The sequence below is a fragment of the Ipomoea nil genome, unplaced genomic scaffold, assembly GCF_001879475.1.
Source record: "Ipomoea nil cultivar Tokyo-kokei standard unplaced genomic scaffold, Asagao_1.1 scaffold1900, whole genome shotgun sequence".
NCBI classification, from domain to species: Eukaryota; Viridiplantae; Streptophyta; class Magnoliopsida; order Solanales; family Convolvulaceae; genus Ipomoea; species Ipomoea nil.
Genome location: NW_017618328.1, coordinates 1066938 through 1090085, shown reverse-complemented (window position 1 = coordinate 1090085; position 23148 = coordinate 1066938). Strand labels below are relative to the sequence as shown.

Here is a 23148-nt window from a genome sequence, read left to right as displayed (position 1 = left end):
GCTAACTCGCTAACCCGAGGGTAAGCAAATGGTTGTGGAGAAATTGGAACGAGGAATTGGTCTAAAGCCCTTGGACTAAAAGTTCTATAGTGGATACCCAACCTAGCTGGTACCTAGGTTCAATGGGACAACTAAATTATGGAACGGAGCGTGTCACTGTGGGGGTCTCGGACTCCCTACCACTCCTCGTTAGAACAGTGACTCCCGCGCAAGGTTAGCATGTTGATGCTTTAATGATTCGAATGTCGGTTGATATGTGTGAGTATGCGGGATACTCGGAAAAGAATCACCTATGTGAGAGAGAAGTGAGGGTCGCTTCAAAGGAGAATTGATGGGCACAATTCTTCACAAACTCTTGCAGAACCAGGACGGTGACCCACGACCAAAATGGGCACACTCATGAGAACAGAGCATGGTTGGGAGGTTCCTGTGTGAGATATGTCATCGTCTACACAAACGGCAGTCGGTTCAAAGACATCGCGTTCTACCGTACAGCCAGTAGAGTAAACATGTCTTCACAAGGGAAGGTTCGAAGGGAATAGTGATCCCTACCTATCCTATGCAGGGATCGACCGTTAAACACAGTTGTTTCCGATTTCAAAATACCCTGAAAATCATTTTTCATTCATGTGGGGGATTGTTGGAAAAATAGCATTAAAATGATATTTTGAGTGATTATTTTGTGGTACAAATATATGTGGGATCCACTTCCGATTTGGGTCGGGTCAATGTGGATTCGGGTTCTTCGTAGTGAGACGAAGAATTTGATATAATGTACGCTCAAAATGGGTAATAGGTGAATGAGAAATTGATTCTCAAAGTGAACCTATTTGAGAGAAGTCAAATTAAGCTTAGAAAGCTTAAAGCTTAAGATTAAGCTTAATTAAGCCTAATTAGTGTGACAACATGAGTTGTCAAGCTTGTGATTAAGCTTTGGAAAGCTTAAAATAGTGAAATAGGAATTGGGACGAAAGTTTGCATGGACGAATGTTATGCATGGACGAAAGATGCTACATGTAATTAAGCAAGTTTAATTAGTGAATTAAGCTCCTTTCATGTGAGCTATCTTTCGTGCTGCACGAGTCAATGCTATGTGCATTGATTCGTGCCACACCGTTTCGGTACTTTGCGGACCATTCGGGTGTGGTTTTCGGTCCCAATTCGTTAACCTTTCGGATTTGTACGGACTTCTCGGTCACTCAGATATTTGAAACGGGTCGTTATGGTCGGTACGAATTAATCGGATATTAAGTTCGTGACCGTTGATATTATTTCGATAATAAGTACGACCGTTTCAAACGTTATAATTCAATTTTTAAATTGAATTTATGTTGGTTAATGTGTCATAATAATGCTATTAAGTACCAACCTCCTATATAAGAGTGTAGTGGGAGTAGAGGCTTTTTAACTGCATAGTGAGAGGCAACAAGTGAGGGAAGAACACGAGAGTACACAACACACAAAAATAAGCACATTTTCTTCTCTAAAACTCTGCTCCTACTCCTTTCTTGCTACTGTGTTTTGCCCGTGCTCTAGTTCGCCGGGTTCGTTCGTTTGGGTGCTCAAACGTCGAACCGTTGTACGTTTTATCCTGGGAAACCTAGGCCACAACGCTCCTAGCACTTTTGGGAGGTGGCAAATAAGGTTTTAAGGAAAGACAGACACTTTGCCTAACTCGTACTTTCTTTCTTCTTCTTTCTTGTTTTGGATTATGCTCTAAGAAAAAATCCGTTCTTTCTTGTTGTTTTGGAATTATAATCTAAGGATTATATTTTCTTTTTGGTTGATATATATTGGTATATCTTTTTCGTAGATATACATGTATATATAATCGTTGGGTCCGTTTTATATATATTTGTGTGTATATATATATTTCGGATATATATCCAATAATATTTTATATATATTTTGTGTGTATATATATAAATATTATTTTACGGATATTAAATCGATTGTGGTTCATTATCACTAACATTATTCTTGAGCTATTCTTGTTGTTCAAGTTTCCTTGTTGCTTGATGTGAGATTTTGGGTGTTTTGGACTTGAACTTGGACTCCATTGCAATTTTCCTTGAAGGGAAATCTTTCTTGGTTTGTGTGTACCAGTGGGTACACCACCCGCCGGTCCACCCGCTGGTACCGGGTTGTGCATGGAGGGTGGTTGACCCTCCACTGTTCCGCCCACTGGTAGGTGAGGTTTTGGCCTCCATTTTGTTGAACCGTTGTGCAATTGTGTGTCTTCTCTTATGTTTCGTACGTCTAGAACGATGTCCTAAGTATCCACGATAGGATTTATGAGTCTTGAATCATGTTTGAGGTCCAACTTTGTGATTTGTTGGATTAATGTGAAGTCATTGATGTTCGCTTGAACCGTTATGTTTATCCTATTGATTTGCATGCTAGTTGCGATGTTGTTGGTACTAGTATGTGTTGTTCATTCGTTGTCAATTAAGATTGGTAACTTGTATTCACCAATCATTGTAATCTTTGGATTGAAGTCTATCGTTATTGTGCCATTGTCTTGAAATGTTCCTTTCATGTCTATTTTCTTGAAATCCTTCAATTGAATCTCTTGCTGTAAGCTTGTAAAAATGTTGTACTCTATTGATTATTCTTGATTGGGCTATTGTTGAGCCTCAAGTATCTATGTCGATGACTATGTGTTATGATTGAAAGCTGGCAGTGAGCTTTGCTCAATGAAAGGGGTTATTATATATCATGATCATGATCATTATGAAAAAGCAGGCGGGGAGCAATGGCTCCAGGCGAAATAAGGTCGGTGGTTGTACAGGGTGGCTTAGAGGTACAGGTTGGAACTGAAATAAAGATGGAGCAGTGTAAAGCTTGGAACTTGGTATAAGGTTGGAACTTGGAAACGGTAATTGATTGCGATCCTTGACTTTCATTTGCTTATGAACTTGTATTGATGTTATCATTCATGTTATGATGTTACCTTTGATTGATATTGATTATCATATGTTGTTGATTATCCTATTGTCTTTATCATTGTTTATCATATGTAACATTTTCCATTATGTCACCATTAAGTGGTACAAGTTAATAGGCCATTTATGACCATTATGTTGTGGTTTGAAACATAAGTAACGGTTTCTGTTACTTAACCTATAATGATGGCGCATAGGTTATATATATGTATGGTCCCCCCACTGCTCCTGGGATTCGCGATACACTCCATCTAGTTCAACAGGAGACCAAGTGGTAGACAAAACACCAAAATTCCTTACAAATCTTCAAGCAATACAACAAAAATTACAACTATTGCGGGAGATGCTCGATCATATGCTTCTACTGTCAAGGTTAGATTGCATGTATTGATTTGTTTATTTCTAACATTTGGTATCAGAGCTTGTTTAATCTCTGCCTAGTTGATAAATTTGCATATGATATATATTTTGAATTATATTATATATTACGCAATATAAGTTTTATTGCTGTTTTTTTTTCCTGGAGAATATGTTTGTAGTATGAATATCAGTTGCTATGATATTTCTGATTTACAAAAATTATTTTGAATAAAAAAAAAAAGTAAAAATCCAACCTGCTGCAAGTTTTCACGGGAGAATTTATTTTCCTAACTTTCTACGTATGAGTTTCGGACGGTCTCCAGTTCACCCTTTTCTCCGATGACTGCTATTAGGCGTCAGAGAAATGACAACTACGGTGATGATGAAATGATTGCCATAAGGCTCGTCGTCGGCGTTGGGTTTTCCGACTAGAGGCAGGAGGTCGTAGCTTACGTTGCTGGGTTCGAGGTGGTAGTTGCGAGCGGTAATGTTCCTTCTCCGTCAGATCCGGCCAGTTTTGTTTTCTTCCTCTCCATCTGGCGATGTTTCTTTCTGTCTCCTTCGACGCCACTAGTTGATGTTGTCGCTATCCGTGATTGTACTCCGGCGAAGGGGGGCAGTGGCAAGGACGGTCATCGTTGACGTCCTGGCGCTGCGACGCAGATCGGAGAACATACAGATCGTCTATATTTCTAGTGGCATTATGGTCTCCATCCCCGAAGGCTTTTGGTTTCGATGGTTGGCTGGCTGACGACGTAGAAGGGCCGCTGGTTTTGTGTCAATTAAGATTTGGCTCATGTGGGAATTTTTTTTTATTGGTTTTGCCTGGTCGAGGTGTTACCGTATATTCCTGCCGGCAGAGCATGTCAGCACTGCCGCCCATTATGATGGGTGTCTAGTGGTGTGAATGGCAGGCGGTGGGGACTGTTTTTGCGCTGTTCGGTGCTGCGAACTTTACCCTTGCCTTTTCCGTTTGAAAAATGTCGGTGGTGGCGTCGTTGGCCGTCCCAATTGGCATCCTGGGCCGTAGCACCGTCGGAGTGGTGATTTTTTCGTTCGCTTACGGTAATCCAGCGCCGCCGAGCCATTGTCTGAGAAGAAGGGTTTGTGATTTCGTTGTCTATAAGCATCGTCATTGAGGGTTGCCCATATGTCTTCGTTGGAGTGGCTGTCCACCAGCGTCAGCATGAAGTTTGGTTAGCCACTAGTCTTTTGCCGTCATTTTCGGCGGGCAGCAGACGGGGTGAGAAGCTCTGGAGGAAGGCGATACAGACGTTGCGCTATTACCACTACTGGAAATTATGGAATTTCCGACCACCTGAAAGTGATCTTAAATCAAGTCGAAAGCCTTGTTCCGACCACTTTTGGTATCCGGAAAAATCTTTGTTTCTATTTCCGACCACTTTTTGCTTTCAACTTGATTTAAGATAACTTTCAAGTGGTCGAAAATTTCATAATTTCCAGCAGTGTACTACTCCATTAATGATCTTCAATATTACGCTTTTCGCACTTCCTCATAGAATTGGTACTTCAATTGATTACCATTATTATTGTTTATTTTGGAGCCATTATTCCGGAAATCCTGTCCTTGCGTTTCTTGTCCTTAATTAAAGGGTGTAGTTTTTCAAATTGGTTAGGATTGTATTGCTTTCTGGTATTTGCAGTATGTTTTAGAAAATTACCATGATTGTGCTAATTTCTTTAATTATGGTGATAAAAATTTTCCGTCTAAACCTTTTATTTTTTAATATGCCATTATGCGGATTTGTTACACGGCTTAAGTTTTAAGTATTTCCCGAAAAATGTTTTAAAGGCTTGCGGTTTCAGCAATTGCTTTTTCATTTTAAATCACCTAATTGTTATAATATAATATTATGTGATTATTCTGGCTTTCATTGCAATTATAGAATTTTGCAATTTGTCATCATTTGATAATATTTTAAATTATGGAGTGTGATTTTGAATCACAGTTTGGAAAAAACATATGATTATGACAATTGAATATTATTTTATTATTATCATAATAATTTAGATTATGATTTTAAGAATCATATTTTGAAATTCATTTGAATTTGCTTGTCCACAACTTTTATGGTAATAATGATGATATTATGTAATATTTAATAATAATGATGATTATCAATATTATAATTAAATGTTGTTCGGTTACAATTAAGAAAATTGATTATTCCGTTATTACTATTAAGTAAAAATTATATATTAGAATTATTATAGTATAACAATAATTGGTTTTTGAACCGATGGATCAATGTTTTGTGCCGTTACTATCATCATTTGTTTCGGATTTTGATAGTGTGATTTGAAATCATAATTTTGAAACCATTTCATTTTTTTTTATCCAAATCATATGTGTAAATAATGATAATACTTTGTAACATTTTATAGTTATTGCTATTAAATGTCAGGGGTTACGATTGAGGAAATTGATTATTCTGTTATTACTCTCACGTAATTATTATTACAGAAACAACGGTTATCAATTTTGAACTGAGGAATCAATATGTCGTAACATTGTTATCATTATTTGTGATGCCCACTTTGATTGAGTATGAATATTTGATTTTATATTCATATTTTTGAGTTTGTTTTATGCATATAATTAAATTAAGTGCATAATATTATGGTTTTAAATTATGCAATTTAGTTTTTTGAGAATTTAATTTGTAAATGTCAACATATCATATAATTTTGATATGGTTAGAATTTATAATTTTAACCTAGTTCTCATAAAGTTTACTATATGCATTGAATCATTTTTGTATTTGGCCTACAAGTTAAAACTTTTCAATAATTGAAAAGTATATGGTTATTATAAATTATTATTCAATTTTTTCCTTAAAGTTTTGATTTATGTTGTTATTTGAATTTGAATAATAATTTTATAGCTCATTTTAATTAGACAAATCATGTTATATTCTTACAACACTCTTGTAGCGTTATCCACTCAATATTATTACTACAATTATCTCTTGATCTTTGTCTATTTTACCGCTGTAATTTATACAAATTTATTGATTCGTACCGGGGTCAATTTGTTTCATCATGATGAATGAAATCATATAAGGAAGTTAAATCATAAAATTCATAAAGAAAATAAATGAGGCATGTTGTAACCTATTAGCTCAAGCATAATTAATAAAAGAAATTACAGAGAGAAAAAAAAAAAAGAGACAAAGCAAGAGTATAATTCTTTATCCAACTTCTTCATCCAATACAAGGGGTACATCTCCATATGTATAGTGAAATGTTACAGATCTACATAATGAGCTATAAATGCATCCCTTACAGACGTTACAAATATTGTCCACTAAATACATTTTATAACAGATAATATATATACGAATCTCCCGATATGCATTTATGGAAATTAGAATGGAAATCTCCATAAATGCAATTAATGTGATTATAATGGAATTACATTGTGAATTTGTGATGATTTTATGAAACCAGGTTCCATCATGGACCGGGTAGGAACCGTAGGATATACAAAATTGTGATAGGAATAATAATAATAATAATAATAATAATAATAATAATAATAATAATAATAATAATAATAATAATAATAATAATAATAATAATATTATTATTATTATTATTATTATTATTATTATTATTATTATTATTATTAATATGAGCCTTAATTAAGTTCAATAGATTATATACAACTCAAGATTACAATTCAAGAAACTGATAAATAATAAATAAAGGAGCTAGGAATAATGGCAAATTAAATGGTGGACCATGAATAAATTTATATTTCTAATATATTAAATGTACATTATTTGTGTACAAAATGTTTATTATTTGATAGTATATACCATATTTGCATTTTCCTCCACTACCTCGCCCCTTTTTTTTTTTTTTTTTTTTTTTTTACCTCCACCATCCTCACCAGCCTCTTGTCGCACCACTTTGTCCAGCCCCAGTAGCGGGAGGTGCCACCGACACTACGAAGAGCGCTCGATGCCCACTAGCCACACTATAGCTCGAGGAGTTCAGGAGACCTATTTTTTCGGCGGATAGGGACCATTGGTCTAAACACTGCTCCCACACCCTGGCCCCTTAGCGGTAAGTCAGTAAAACCCATGACCCAACCTAACCATCTATGCTCAACATTCCTACACCCCCCCCCCCTCACATCGAAAATCATAACCCCTTACACTATGTCTGTGTGGGTAAACATTAAAATGCAATGAAATTTAACTTAGAAACATTTCTATCTTACCTGTGTTGCATTCACACATATCTATAGTTCACCAAACTTGGCTAGTAAAATTTACTTCATCAACGCTCATGCACAAATTATACAATAAAAAAAAAATACTATTTTACATTTAATTATACACAATTATAAAGTCATTAATGAACTCTAAATCAACACATCAAAAAGCAAAATTTTCGTCCCCCAACATGACATGAACAATTCATTTACAGACCAATCATGGCTGGTGAAACAAGGGTATCCACATAACTAGTAACCATATAACCAAGAGCATAGGGGATATTAAAATTCTTACCCCTTCTAGCATTAGGACCGTCTATGGAGCTTCAACTGATGCCCAACCATCATTAGAATATCACCGTTTTCCGAAACATGTACAATTGCTAGTTTAGCATTACACAGAGCCATGTATGCAGTGTTCTCTGAACCCCGGAGAAGTGGATGATGAATTGGTAAGTTTGAAATGCAGACTAGTTTAGTCCATGATTCTTGAACTCCAAACTCATTCATCAACCAAACTTCCATTTGATGTTTGTGATGAAAACCTGCAAAAACCAATCCTCTTGACTCACCTATACAAATGGCAGCTCCATGTTCATGGATGGATAACGCTATAGCTTTGGCTGTTTCGGTGGTTAAATTAAAAGAAATTATATTCCAATTCTAGTCATTCTCATCTAAATTGTTGTTGCACCAGTTGAGACTACCACTCACAAACACAGCAATTCTGGGATAAACAAACCCACTACTAAACCCTCTATCACTTCTTTTCCATGACCCACGCTTAAAACTATACACCAAAATCACATTTTCATCACCATTATTCTCCGCATAATAAGCATAAACAACCTTGTAGTCCTGATTATGCATGTCGTATCCAAATCCAAATATACTAATGTAGCCCGACCGCCAGATATCTGGGATTGTCTTGATGTTTCCATTTAATGAAGGGTTCCAAATCATTATTTGATACGGTTTAGCACGAAAGCAAAAGAGTCCATTGCAAGAACCCAAGAATTCGAAACCACCTTCCGGGATTAAGACCGAGCGGTCAAATGTATTAAACTTGCGAAATGATGATTGCTTGTTTTCTGTAATAGAAAACAAGGACATATAGCTAATCCGATTTACACTGCTATACGTCATGACCTTAATATCCTTTTTCGAATGAAAATTTAGGTGCAATTTGACAAATTCTGGAGATGATACTAAAGCACGCCAAACTTTTGAAACACACCTAAATTGCAGCAGAGATTTCACAGGCAGCCTTTTGAGGATTTCTGTGATTATATCTTGATTCAGATTTTGTTGTGGCATATGGCGCTTAGGAGTAGGGAATGACATCGTGATTCTGTGTCTTATATAAAAATTCCTTTTGTTATCTGAAATTTAAAAAATTATAATTATATATTTTAAATTTAAATCGAACTCCTTTTGTTATCTTAAAAAAATATAAAGTTATATATTTTAACAAAATTAAACTCCTTTTGTTATCTGAAATATATATATATATATATATATATATATATATATATATATATATATATATATATATATATAGTTAAATTAATTCTCTAATAATATACATACTGAAATTAATCAATGATAGAACACTAGCAATATTTATTGGAATGTTTTTGTAATTGGTTAAAATATATATATATATATATATATATATATATATATATATATATATATATATATATATATATTCACTTCACTTATTTTTATAGCGTTACCATCACCCTCCTACCTAACCATTACACACCACCTACCTACCCCTACGATCACTATTTCCTATATTCCTATTTATTTAACCTATCCCCTATTTACGCACCATAACCTCTTTATTTTTTCCTACTATCACCTACCTATTTAATCCATCCCCAACTATTCAATGCTCCGCAAATGTCTACTTACACATTACAACATATGCATCTATTGCATTCATATTTCTTTTCCTTGTTTTACTATTATTTATAACTTAATCCCATCTACCTAACCACAAGGCCATAAATAACAACTTACATAGTTACAATATTACTTGATACTTTTATCAATTGTCACTACGTTTTTATTTCTTTATGAAGAAAAAAAAAATAGTGCAAATTAGTTTCATATTTAACAAATCAATAAATAAATAGATTTTGACTCATTTAATAGCTTTCTAATGAAAATGAAAACTTGAATTTTTTTAGATGTGTAGTGTGTGTGCGTGTGTATGTGTGTGTTTGTGTGTGTGTGTGTGTGTGTGTGTGTATATATATATATATATATATATATATATATATAGAGAGAGAGAGAGAGAGAGAGAGAGAGAGAGAGAGAGTGAGTGATGAAGAGAGAGATAGAGATAGAGAGAGAGAGAGAATTGTATCAATAGCTCAAAAGCTATTTGAAGTTTGGTAGTTTTTTTTTTTAATATCTTTATCACTTTTAATGGCAGAGAAGTTTGTAAATGCGGGTGTATTAAGTATAAAAAATTTAGAAAAAATAGATACTGTATTCAATAAAACATGTTTCGAAATGACTTTGTCAATGTTTTCACAATTTCAATTTCTTTACAAAGAAAAAAAAATTTTGTGGTTCAAATTAAAAAAAAAAAAATTCAACTCTTATAGCTAGTAAAGTGGATGAGACTAGAGATTACCATCTCAATTTAAGGAGTTTCGCTAACGATTGAAGAGATCGGGTTGATAGATGTATAGAAACCTTTTTTTCCAATTGAGAGACGAGAGTTAAAAGAGATTGAGAGCGACAGAGAAGATTAAAGTGAGAGGAGACTTGAGAGCGATGGGATTTTGTGGCTTAGAAAGAGAGAGAGGATTTCGGTGCTTAGAAAGAGAGAGAGAGAGAGAGAGAGAGAGAGAGAGAGAGAGAGAGAGAGAGAGAGAGAGAGAGAGAGAGAGAGAGAGAGAGAGAGGGAGGAGGGTAGAGGGGGAAAATGGTAAAAAACATATAAAGGGTTAGGGTTAGACATTTGGACGGGAGGAAATTGGGTTGGCCAACAAAAACAAATTCCATTTAGAGAATTGGTCCAATTTGTTTTCTATTTAGAAAATGTAATGAGTATAAATAATGGAAATATATTTAAATGGAAATAGAGGATTAACAAATAGGATTCGGTGCTTATAGAGAGAGAGGGGGGAGGGTAGATGAGGGAAACGGTAACAGGCAAACAAAGGGATAGGATTAGACAATTGCAGTTGGAGGAATTAAATTGGGTGGGCCAACGAAAAAAATTTCATTCATAGAATTTGGTCTATTTGCTTTTAATGTAGAAATGGTAAAAAAAAATATGTAGAAATGGAAAAAAAAATTCTATACAAATTAGCCCTTAAAGTATATTTTGTTTACAAAATTGAGTTTGGAGGAAAGAGAATAATATTCAATAGGGAATCGAAAAGTAAGATATAGAATATAAATTATATTCCATTTTTGGCTCTTGGAATGTATATATTTTAAAAATTGTATTCAGGTTTTGCCGTTTTGGTTTGTTTTAGAATGAGAAATTACGTAAGCATTCAAATTATTGAAATACTCTATATAATAACAAATATTTATTATTAGGGATAGCATATTCTTAAGAATAGTACGTATTTTCATGAATATATAAACTTAAAAAATTATAGAATAAGCTTACTCATAGGAATTCTACACCATTCTAAACATATTCCATGAATCAAACATGTTATTAGTCTTTTAAATTAATGTGTGTTTTATTCTTCTTTGTTGAATCTTTAATTAGCAATTAGGCATTCTATTACTTTTGATACTATACATCACTGGTAATTTTTAAGCCCAGGCAAACCATAGAATTAGGAAATATAGCATGTAGGAATGATGAGAATTGGACATGGGGTGTTAGACTAAGATGATAGGTAGCTAGTACCATTTCAGCCTCTATCAATTTGTATTTGTGTAGCAATTCTTAGTGGAGCTTCATTGGAGTTAAGGAGAAGTGTGGAGTAAGAATGTTTCCGAATCACTATAAAAATATTAATATCATTTACTTTATGCACCTTATTTTCTTATCATATGCAAACTAACCTCATACTTTGACACACACTCAAAACTTGACTAAAACTTTAAATCGCCTCACACCCACTAGTCCAACTAAGAGGCGCTGGACAGCTACCGCCCATGCCATGGCTTAGGGAACCTGGCGGTCCCTCTCGCCAGTCCAGTGACGACTACTCGTGGCCGGTCATAACCCTTTAATGGTGGTCATGATCCATATTTATGGACTTTCTTACCCACTTCTTCCAAACCCAATATAACAATGACTCCCCACTTGTGGGTTTGCCTACCTTCGTCCTACCAAACCCATCATCACCCGCTCCTCATAGTGGGCCTTCCAACCCACTCCTTCCAAGCCCAATATCACCACACCTCCTAGTGGATTTACCTATCCCCTCATTCCAAGCTTAACATCATTACCCTCTTGTTTTGGGCCTTCCTTCATCCCTTCTAATCCAATAGTCTTAAGGCCGAAGGCCCCAAGCGGGAACGGAGCCAGAAATTCGGTTGAGGGGGGGCGAAGCAGTAGGGTTGGATTCAGAAAATTTTTCCAGTAAAAGCGAAACATGAAAACAAAAAAGATAATTTAAAAAAAAAATTACCTAAGAGATATAGTTGTAAATATTGTTGGATATGGGCGAAAAATAAAACACATCGAAACTTCATAAAAATATTCGTAACAAAATATGAAACATAATTAATTTGATAAAATAATTTGAATGGAAAACACATTATAAATTACATATCTCAATATTAATATAAAACATTTGTGTGTGTGTATGTGTGTGTGTGTGTGTGTATGTGTGTGTGTGTGTGTGTGTGTTTGTGTGTGTGTGTGTGTGTGTTATAAATATTAGAAAAACTATTAAAAATGTGACTGTGTTGAATCCTACGGAAAGGAGTCAAAAAAACTCTAAAACTATGTTAATGCCAAAGGATTCAAACCCTTAACATTTAGGTACAATTATCAAACATGTGCTCTACTAGCTAAACTAACTCATTTCTTGTTAATATTTAATAGTTTTTTATATTAATACTAAAACCTGTACTATATATACATATATACACTACTACAGAAAACAGCTTTAACGTCACTATTTTAACGTCGAATTTTAGAAAATCCGACGTTAAATATTTAAAATTATTATTATTTTTTTAAATACATATGACGTCGGTTAAAGTAAATAACCGACGTCATATATTATTGTAATTAAAAAAATAAAACAAAATAGGTACGACGTCGGCTATTTTAAAATAGCCGACGTCGTAACTTATTTAAATAAAAAAATTGAAACTAAAATAACATACGACGTCGGCTATTTAATTGCGAGTCTAGCATTACATATATCCATGTATGCAGTGTTCTCAACACCCCGGGGAAGTGGATGATGAAATGGTAAGTTTGAAATGCAGACTAGATTAGTCCACGATCCTTGAACTCCATACTCATTCATCACCCTAACTTCCATTTGACCTTTGTGATGAAAACCTGCAAAAAGCAATCCTCTTGATTCACTTATACAAATAGCGACCCCATGTTCATGGCTAGGTAAAGCTATAGCTTTGGCAGTTTCAGTGGTTAAGTTGAAAGAAATTATGTTCCAATTCCAGTCACTGCCTTGAAAGTTGTTGTTGCACCAATTGAGACTACCACTCATAAACACAGCAATTCCTGGATTAACAAACCCAGTAGTACTAAGCCCTCTTTCACTTCTTTTCCATGACCCATGCTTAAAATTGTACACCATAACAACATTCTCATCACCATACTTAGCACAATAAACATAAACAACCTTGTAGTCGTCATTATGCTCGTCGTATCCAAACCCAAAAATGCCCATGTAGCCCAACTTCCAGACATCCGGGATTCTTTTGATGTTTCCATTCGATGAAGGGTTCCAAATGATTATTCTATACGGTTTAGCGCGGAAACAAAAAAAACCCATTGCAAGAACCCAAAAATTCGAAACCATCTTTAGGGGTAAAGATTGAGCAGTCATATGTAATAAACTTGCGAAATGATGATTGCTTGTTTTCTGTAATAGAAAACAAGGACGTACCGCTAATAAACCAATTTAACCTGCTATATGTCATGACCTTATTATCCTTTTTCGATTGAAAATGTAGGTGCAATTTGACAAATTCTGGAGACAAGATTAAATCATGCCAATCTTTTGAAACACACCTAAATTGAATAAGAGACTTCACAGGCAGCCTTTTAACGATTTCTGTGATAATATCTTGATTCAAATTTTGTTGTGGCATATGACGCTTCCGCTTAGGAGTAGGAAATGACATTGTGATTGTGTGTCTTGGATTAAATTTCCTTAGCTTTTGTTATCTGAAAATAGAAAAAAAAAACAATAATTATATATTTATACCAAACCCCGATATGATCCTTCCCACTATCCACAAGAAATTTGAATGTCAGTACAAAAGGAATAAAAGCCATACAAATTACAAAAAGATTCCAATAAATATTGCTAGTGTTACATCATTGATTAAATTCAGTATGTATATTATTATAGAATTAATTTATTTAGAATTTAATAAATTATCTATATGAATAAATTAATATTTAATTTTTAATAAACTGCTAATAAGAATTTTAAAAACTAAAATGATTCCCACGTAGCTATTTGCCACTATGTCTACTTACTATCCATCATCTCCCATCATCCCATTTATCACCTTCATATTTCTTTTACTTGTTTTATTATTATTTCTAACTTTATCCCATCTACCTAACCACAAGGCCATAACAACCTACATAGTTACAATATTACTTGATACTTTTATCAATTGTCACTACATTTTTAACGCTTTATGAAGAAAAAAATTTAATGTCAATTAGTTTCATATTTTATACACTGATAAATAAATAGATTTGAACACATTAAATAGCTTTCTAATAAAAATGAAAACTTCTCAATTTTTTTAGAAGTATATATATATATATATATATAAAGACAGATATAAAGATTGATAGAGAGATAAAGAGAGAGATAGAGATAGAGAGAGTGAGAATTGTATCAAAAGAGCCCAAAAGCTATTTGAATTTTGGTAGTTTTTTTTTTTTTCTCTCTCTCTCTCTCACATTTAATTGCGGACAAGTTTTTAAATGCGGGTGTAGTAATTAAGTAACCAAAATTTAGGAAAATTAGAAAATGTATTCAATAAAATATGTTTCAAAATGAATTTGTCCATGTTTTCCAAATTTCAATTTCTTTACCAAAAAAAAAAAAAAAAACATTATTATTTTTTTTTTTGCGGTTGTTCAAATGGACAACATACATCTACAGTTGAAAAAAAATTTTCAAGTTTTATAGCTAGCAAAGGGGATGAGATTATAGATTACCTTCTCAATCAAAGGAGTTTCGATGACGATTGAAGAGATCGTGTTGATAGATGTATAGAAACCTTTATCCGAATCGAGAGACAAGAGTCAAAAGAGATTGAGAGCGAGAGAGAGAAGATTAAATTGAGGGGCGACTTGAGAGAGAGGATGGTATAGGGGGAAATGGTAAAGAGTATATAAAGGGTTAGGGTTTAGACATTTGGACCGGAAGAAATTTGGTTGGCCGACGAAAACAAATTCCATTTAGAGAATTGGGCCTATTTGTTTTGCATTTAGAAAAGGTAATGTGTATAAATAATGAAAATATATGAAATGGAAATGGAATTTTAACAAAGAGGATTTTGGTGCTAATAGAGAGAGCGGGATGGTAGATGGGGAAAATGGTAACGAGAAGGGTTAGGGTTTAGACATTTGGAGTTAGAGGAAATTGGGTGGGACGACAAAAAAAAAATCCAATCAAAGAATTTGTTTTTAATGTAGTAAAGGTAAGGACTATACAATACGGAAATGGGAATAAAAATTCCATACAAAGTAGCAATTAGAGTATATTTGGTTTACATAATTGTGTTTGGAGGAAAAAGAGTAATATTCAATAGGGAATCGAAAAGGGAGATATAGAATATGAATTATATTTCATTTTTGGTTCTTGAAATGTATATATTTTAGGAATTGTATTTAAGTTTAGGTTCGTTTTAGAAATAGAAATTACGTAAGCATTCAAATTATTGAAATATTGTACCCTATATAATAAAAGATATTTATTCTCGCATATTCTTGAGAATAGTTTTTTCAAAAATATATAAACTTACCAAATGATGGAATAATCGTATTCATAGGAATTCTATAGCATTTTAAGCATGTTCCATGAATCAAACTTGTTGTTAGTCATTTAGATTCGTGTGTGTTTTATTCTTCTTTGTTTTATTCTTCGCTTATTTGTTTATTTTAGTTTCGGTACTTAAAAAATGATATCATTCGATTTAGCATTATAATTCGGTTCGGTTTGAAAAAGTTCGATTTTAGTTCGAAATTGGTCCGATTCGGTATTCGGTTCAATTTAAGAACGCCAAATTTTAAAATTTCCTAATTTTACAAATACACTACCAAACAATATATATTCGAATATTCCAAATCCATGGTCTAAACATTTTATAACAAAATAGCAATGCAAAGTTCAAGCACACTACTAGTAAGTACTAATTACCAAATATCAGTTGTTTTTTTTACACAACTAACTCTTTAGTTGCCTCACTTGGAATGTTTTATTGACAAGATGAAGAATCATCTATATGTATAGTTAATATTTGGAGAACAAATGTCCAGTACTGTATAACTAATTTTTTGACACAATCTGTCATTCCTAGTGCACTGGAATATTTTTTTTCCAGTGCACTGGAAATATATTCCAGTACTAGAAAATAATTCTAGTGCATTGGAAATCAAAATTAGAATGATGTTAAAGAACATTAATTTCATAGAAATATGAAACTAAGGAATATGCCCGCATGGGTAGCTTAACTGGTCATAGAGGTGAAAGTTTGGAAGAATGACCGAGGATTGAGTCTCACCAGCGGCAGTGTGGGAGCAACCTCTCAACGTGAGGGGGGCTCCTTGTGCACAGTAAGCAAAGGTCTAGCATCTGAGAACTGTTGCTCTAGTCCATCAAATCTTTTGGAATATGGGATGTGCCGTGAAATTTTGAATGAATTCCTCGCATGATGCCATGTGTGAGAAACACTTGTATGATCACACGTGGTTTGCCCCAAGCGGTACGTAGGCACTACTACATGTTGGCATATCAATCATTATTGTGTGGACCATGGTCCATACAAGTTGTATGGACCATATTTTGTATATTGTAAAATAATGTATATTCAGTACAAAAATAATGTACGTTCAGTACAAAAATAATGTACATTATATTTTGGGAATGTACATTATTTTTGTACTGAGTGTACATTATATTGTATAATGTACATTCAATACAAAAATAATGTAAATTTAGTATATTAAAAATGTATTTTTTGTTATGGTTCACATAACATTGTGTGGACCATGGTCCATACAATAATTTGTCTTGGCATATGCTCATGCTTGAGTGCAAGGCCTATAGCAGTAATGTGGGCTCATTAAGCAAAAACACATAACCCCGTGTAAGGTTTCCAACATGGCTACACCACCTCTAGCCTTATCTCGTGCCCCACCTTCTACCAGACTAAGGATAGCCACATCCTAAGTGCATGAACAACCCCTGGAGAATAGGGAGAAATACCCAATTCAAGATGTCACCCAAAATGCGCATTTTTTTTTCTTTTTTATTATTATTATTATTATTTTTTTTTAATATGAACTGTGCATTTATTCCATCAAAAGGAGGCAAACGCCTTTACAAGAACGCCATGGCTCCAAAAGTGAGCCATGGCTCACAATATATGTACAAGAGTGGCCCAAAAGTGACCACCCCACCACAAAAGACTATAAGACTAAAAAGGCCCATGAGCCTAAATCAAAAGAGGCCAAATGGCCTAAATAGAACCAGGCCCTTCGGCCTTCTAGGCCCAAAGGCCCCTCCTTAAACTGCCACCAAAAGCCCACGGCTTACTCATGTAAAAGGCCCAAAGGCCGAAACCTTCTCAAGCAACTCTGACAATTGAGCATCACTAAGCCCAATTGATATTGCAAAAGTTTTAATTTGTGCAGCATCTCTAAATGGCTCCAACAGACACACAATTTTTGGCCTATACATTCTCACCAAGTTTTTGATCCTATGAGGGGAGCCTTGGGAGCCCACTCCCCTCACATTCCAACATATAACTTTCATCTTTTTTTTTTCCTAGGAGAGGCCTTCTTGCCCCTCTTGATAGACCTTTGAGGTTGGTTTTGCTCCTGATTCTGCTGAGGGTTCAAGTTCTGACTAACCTGAGCCCTTGTCCTTGTTCCCACTGGTGATACATGCATCCTCTTACAATCATTTTCAATTTCTACTTCATTTTCAGCAACCCTTTGATTCTGTTCTTGTTCTTTCACTTGAGTCCCTAACATCAGACAATTCATCAGAGACATCATCCTTATGGGCTGCCTTGTCCTGGCCTGGTACAAGTTCTGGTCCAGGATCAATCTCCTCTGGCTTTATTTGATTTCCTTCCTCATCAACATCGTACAGGGCATTGAAACCACCCCCTTCAACCACCTGCACCCTTTCTGCTTCCTTTTCTTTCCCCTTCCCATACTGAGTTGTCTCCTTCTCCACCACTGGTTCCCCCTCACAAGGCTCCCTAATCACCACTCCAGTATTTTGCTTTCTAAACTGCCCCCTACCTCCTCCATAATTATTTGCGTTTCTACCCCCTCTCCCTCTAACTGATCCTCCCCTCCCCCTTCCTGCTCCCTCTCTCCCAGTGTCATAGATCCCTTCTTGAACATTCTGCTGCACATTTTCATCTTTCTTTGTCCCAGATGTGCGTGCTTGCCCCAAGGTCTCCAATCCCCGGATGTATTTCTGCAGCCTCCTTTTCCCCCTCCCTATCACTTGCCTGCTTTTCTACTCCCTCCCTATTCCTACTAACACTCCTTGTCCTCTTCCCTTCCACTATCCCTTTAGCTGACTGTCTCCCTCTCTCCATCCCAATATCATGCCTAAAAGAAGACCAGTTTCTGCTTGGACCTCCTGCCATCACCCCTGATCTACAGAACTCCACTGTGTGACCTTGCTTATAACAATTGGTACAATAGCCAGGAACCCTCTCATACTCAATCTTCTGAAAATACCCCATGTCCTCTTTTCCAATATCCTCCGAGAAACCAATGAATATCTCATCTATTCTGGGTGCAAGCAAGTCTATTTCTACCCTTACCCTTGCATAACTAGGTCTTGTAAAATTCAAGGTAGCATTATCTAAGGCCAAGAACTTCCCCACTGGCTTACAAACCTGCCTAAGAGCATTGGTATTAAATAGATGTGCACTTAACTTAGGCAATCTGATCCAGACAGATGCCAGGCTAGTTTCTCTTTCAGAAGTGAATCCAACAGTCCATCTAAATATTCTCATAGGGAACCTATCTGCCACCATTATTTGGTCTTTCATTAGGAAGTTCAAGCAGTCCACCTCCTGAGTGAATGCCAAGGTCACATGTCATTACAATTAAAGATTTTCGACATAGAATTAGAGCAAGCTAAGAGATTTAGCTGACGTCCAACCTTGATTAGAATATCTATTGGAAATTTATATAGTAATGGAGATTAATGTTTCAAATGTACTACAATGAAAAGCTTGAATAATATTTGGAATTGCGGAGTTATAAATATTATTTTAGTTTGGTAGAAATCAAGTTGGGAAATATGTATTTTACGTACGATTGGAACCGAATAGTACTCAGGTTGATATGGATGTTTCGTTGGTTTTAATGATTCATTGGTCGTAAAAAAACATTGGTGCTTAACGAACCAATGCCTTAATCAATTCGGTGGTATCGAATCCGCCGAAGGAATTTAACAAAGCATTCGGGTTTAACGAGTTAATGGCGCATGCATTTTGTTTAAATTCGTTAGATCACGATTCTCGTTGGTTTCTATAGCTTTTGTTCTTTGGTTTCGGTGGCTTCATTCGTTAGTAATATATTAATGATTTAAACATTTTGCTTTGCTGCATGCGTGATGGAATATAACTTAATATATATATATATATATATATATATATATATATATATATATATATATATTATATTTGTTTAGCTTTTGCATGTTACATGCATTAGTTACAAATATTATATATGTATTTATATTTTACTCCATAAAATTCAAATGCAGTACGCATATTATAATTATATAGTTTATATAATTATATTTCTCATGTCTGATATATCAGATAAGATATATCTTATGAAAGTTGAGGTTTTGAACTCCAGTAACTTCCATGTAACTTCTTCAAGCTGCTTTATTTGCATCAATAAATATTTGGAGAAATGTCTGAAAAAGTACAGGCAATAAACATGCATTAATCTGAGATATTTCACAGTACTACATTTCTACAGGAAGTTCTTAAACAAAGCAACTTAAGAATTTCATTCATCTTCTTGTATCCCCATAAGATTAAATCTTGAACCTTGTTGCTTTATATGAGGGAGATTTAAAGCTTATATGAAAGTGATTACACGCCTAAAGATCTCGTTTCCTCACTTCCTTATTATAAAACACTCACATTTGGCAAATATCTATAAGCTTCTTTTTCTGAGGTAGGATGAGTTCAGGATTACTAGACTTTGCAACCAACTTCCCTAAGTTGGAACAATTTGAAGGCGTGGGCTTTCGTAGATGGCAGAAGAAGATGAAGTTCCTCCTTTTGGCTCTAAACGTGGCATACATACTAAGTACCCCAAAGCTAGTACCCCAAAGCTAGATGTAGGATTGTGGCTCTAAACGTGGCATACTAAGTACCCCAAAGCTAGATGTAGGATTGTGGCTCTAAACGTGGCATACGTACTAAGTACCCCAAAGCCAGATGTTGGATCTCATTGCTGCACTATGCTTACTTCCCAAGGGGTCACCCATCCTGGGATTTTTGGAAGTCAAGCATGCTTAACCATAGAGTTCTATGGTACCTGGTTGCCATTCCCTACACTCCAAAAACAAGCTTATCCTTGTTGTGCACCAAGAATCAACAATATTCAAAAACAAAATTCATTAGAAGAGTGAACCCTAGAATTGGGCATTTCACCATTTATGCAAAATCTAAATAACTAGCACTTACGAAAGGGATTAATCCCTAATCCAAAAATCCAAATTGAACTACTAGCACTTTATAAAGAAGAACAACTAAAACGCACATATGAATACTATGAACACTGTAGAGGAAATAAAAGAAAGAGTATTAAAAAGGTTTTCTATGAAGATGCAATGTTGAAGTTGAACCGACTTTAATCCGATATTAAAAGATTGGATAATATGTTGATGATATGTAATATCAGCTAGCCTAGCCCTAAAAGATGAAAGGAAATAAAGGGGATCCGATTGAAACTATCTAGGGTTCGCCTCCCCCAAAATACAGCATAAAACACTTTTAAGTACTGTTCATATTACGCACAGTGGCACGGCTAAGGGCATGGTCGTGCCTAATTCAGCCTAAATTGAAGTGTACATTGCCTCAATTTAGCATGATGAAGGCAAGGTTGTGCAAAATATTTCAGGAACGGCCTTGACCTGGTGGCCATACCCCTTGCCATGTTAATTCTCTTAGCGTGCTCCTCGATCTTCATTTGTTGTTCCAAAATCAACCAGAAATGCCCCAAAATATTTTCTTTAATTTTTGTGAATAAATGTGCCTAAGACAATAAAGCACGCAAATAAGTGTCAATATGCACACATGATTCGGGGAACTTTATGCACAAAATAGGCTAAAGTTTGGAGTAAAATATAGTTAAAGAATACATGTTATCAATAAGTATTGGAGAAGAAATGCACTCCAAAATTTAAAACTTTAGTCCCTTAAAAGAATTCTTGATCCAAAAAGGTTGACGACGATAACGAAGATAATTATGATCAGTGAAATATAGAAGATTTCATCCATCTCTCCAAAGTTGAACATGAGGCAAGCTAACAGTGGCGTTTGGATAGTCTTCCATGTCAATGGTTGAGGGGAGCCACAAGCTGAAGTTACTCCGGGAGAAATAGAGAGATCAGATTTAGTTGGTCCGAAAGGAATAGATGTTCCAACAGTTTACTCCGGGAGAAATAGAGAGATCAGATTTAGTTGGTCCGAAAGGAATAGATGTTCCAACAGTTGTTTCAGAAGGAGTGGAGAAATCATAAGAAGTTGGAGACACTATTGAAATTTCGGAGGCAATGGAGAATCTGGAAGGAGATGAGCAAATTTGGAATGGACTCTATCAACCTGGTGGCTGACTACCTTGAAGGAACTAAGAGAGATGTAGAAGAACCTCACTTAAGTAATTTCAACTTACCCTATCGAAATATTGAAAGCTAATACATCATTTGTCCTATTGGCTTCAGATAGATGATATGCTAGTCACGCCTTTTTTTTATGCTAGCTACTGGTTCTATTACATTGTAGTATCTGTTCATATACTTTCTCAACCTACTGAAACACAAAGAACCAATAACACCTCCACTGAGGCTCGAACTCATAATCTTCCAAATGAAAGTCCAACCCGGATACCATTAGACCACATAGTCCTGGTGCACTGGATCAACTTAATTGCACATAAAAGCGGTTCAACCAAAAGGGTATTAACAAGAACCAAACTTGTAACATTTTAGGTATTTATAGAAACCATACACCACTCATAGAAAGTGTGGCCTCATGGGTAAACTTTAAAAAGAAACTAACATACATATCATATTCAGTGTACTATTTTGTCATTCAACAATTATTACTCAGAGGTAACATACTTATCCTATTCAGTGTACTATTTTGTAATTCAACAATTACTATTCACTAAAGCTAAGGTTAAAAGACATTTAAATCTAAATATATCAAAGCCAAGTTTCGATCTTGGGACCTGTGGGTTATGGGCCCACCACACTTCCATTGCGCCACTCTGATTTGACATATTTTAAGTAATTATTTTATATTAAAAATTGGTTTTTGAAGTCTTTCAAATAATAGTGGTCCGCCATGTTGCCTTGAACTTCACTGTCCAAGGATCAGCTGCCACAAAGTCCCATAGAGTTAGCTATGTTCCATGAGAACACACCCCTAGAAAGAAAACTAAGAACCAATCTCAGTCATAAAGATCTTATTCATCCGATTTTTTCAGATGTAAGACTAAGATTAGTTCTTAGTTTTCTCTTAAGAACTTATTCTCATATAATCCAATACCTATATATATTTTGAATCACTACAAGTGTGTACTAATTAATTTACCATAATGGATACTGTTTTTAATAGTATATATGTATTAAGCAGCTTGTAGTGCGATGACACCTCAATTCCAATGGGGGCATTGACTCGTGCTTCAATAGGTTGACAAAGTATGTATGAACAGATACTACATTGTAATAGAGTAAGTAGTACTAAAAAACATATATATTCATGTAATTATTTAATTATTAATTTCCTAATAATTATAATTATAATTCTGTAGATCAGCGGTTATTGCAAATCAAGATTGGAATGGCGATCATTTATGAAAGGACTTTGTTGTGGGATGCATAGATCTGTTTTTGAACAAGTATCTATAATACTATTAATTGTATACGCGCA

General features: G+C 34.9%; 2 protein-coding genes and 1 non-coding gene across 3 annotated transcripts; all 3 read right to left on the bottom strand.

The window, feature by feature from the left end:
* Positions 1 to 7857: 7857 nt before the first annotated feature.
* LOC109193665 (F-box/kelch-repeat protein At3g23880-like) lies at positions 7858 to 8895 on the bottom strand. Its single transcript, XM_019344518.1, has 2 exons — positions 8259 to 8895; positions 7858 to 8174 (listed from the first exon to the last, which is right to left on the bottom strand). Exons 1-2 carry the CDS (start codon positions 8893 to 8895, stop codon positions 7858 to 7860), a joined length of 954 nt encoding a protein of 317 aa, XP_019200063.1.
* Positions 8896 to 12887: 3992 nt separating this feature from the next.
* On the bottom strand, positions 12888 to 13412 carry LOC109193663 (F-box/kelch-repeat protein At3g23880-like). Its single transcript, XM_019344517.1, has one exon. The coding sequence runs from the start codon at positions 13410 to 13412 to the stop codon at positions 12888 to 12890; it is 525 nt and encodes a 174-aa protein (XP_019200062.1).
* A 9004-nt stretch (positions 13413 to 22416) lies between these two features.
* On the bottom strand, positions 22417 to 22488 carry TRNAM-CAU. The gene has a single exon. It is a non-coding gene; the product is annotated as a tRNA-Met (tRNA).
* Between the last annotated feature and the right edge of the window lie 660 nt (positions 22489 to 23148).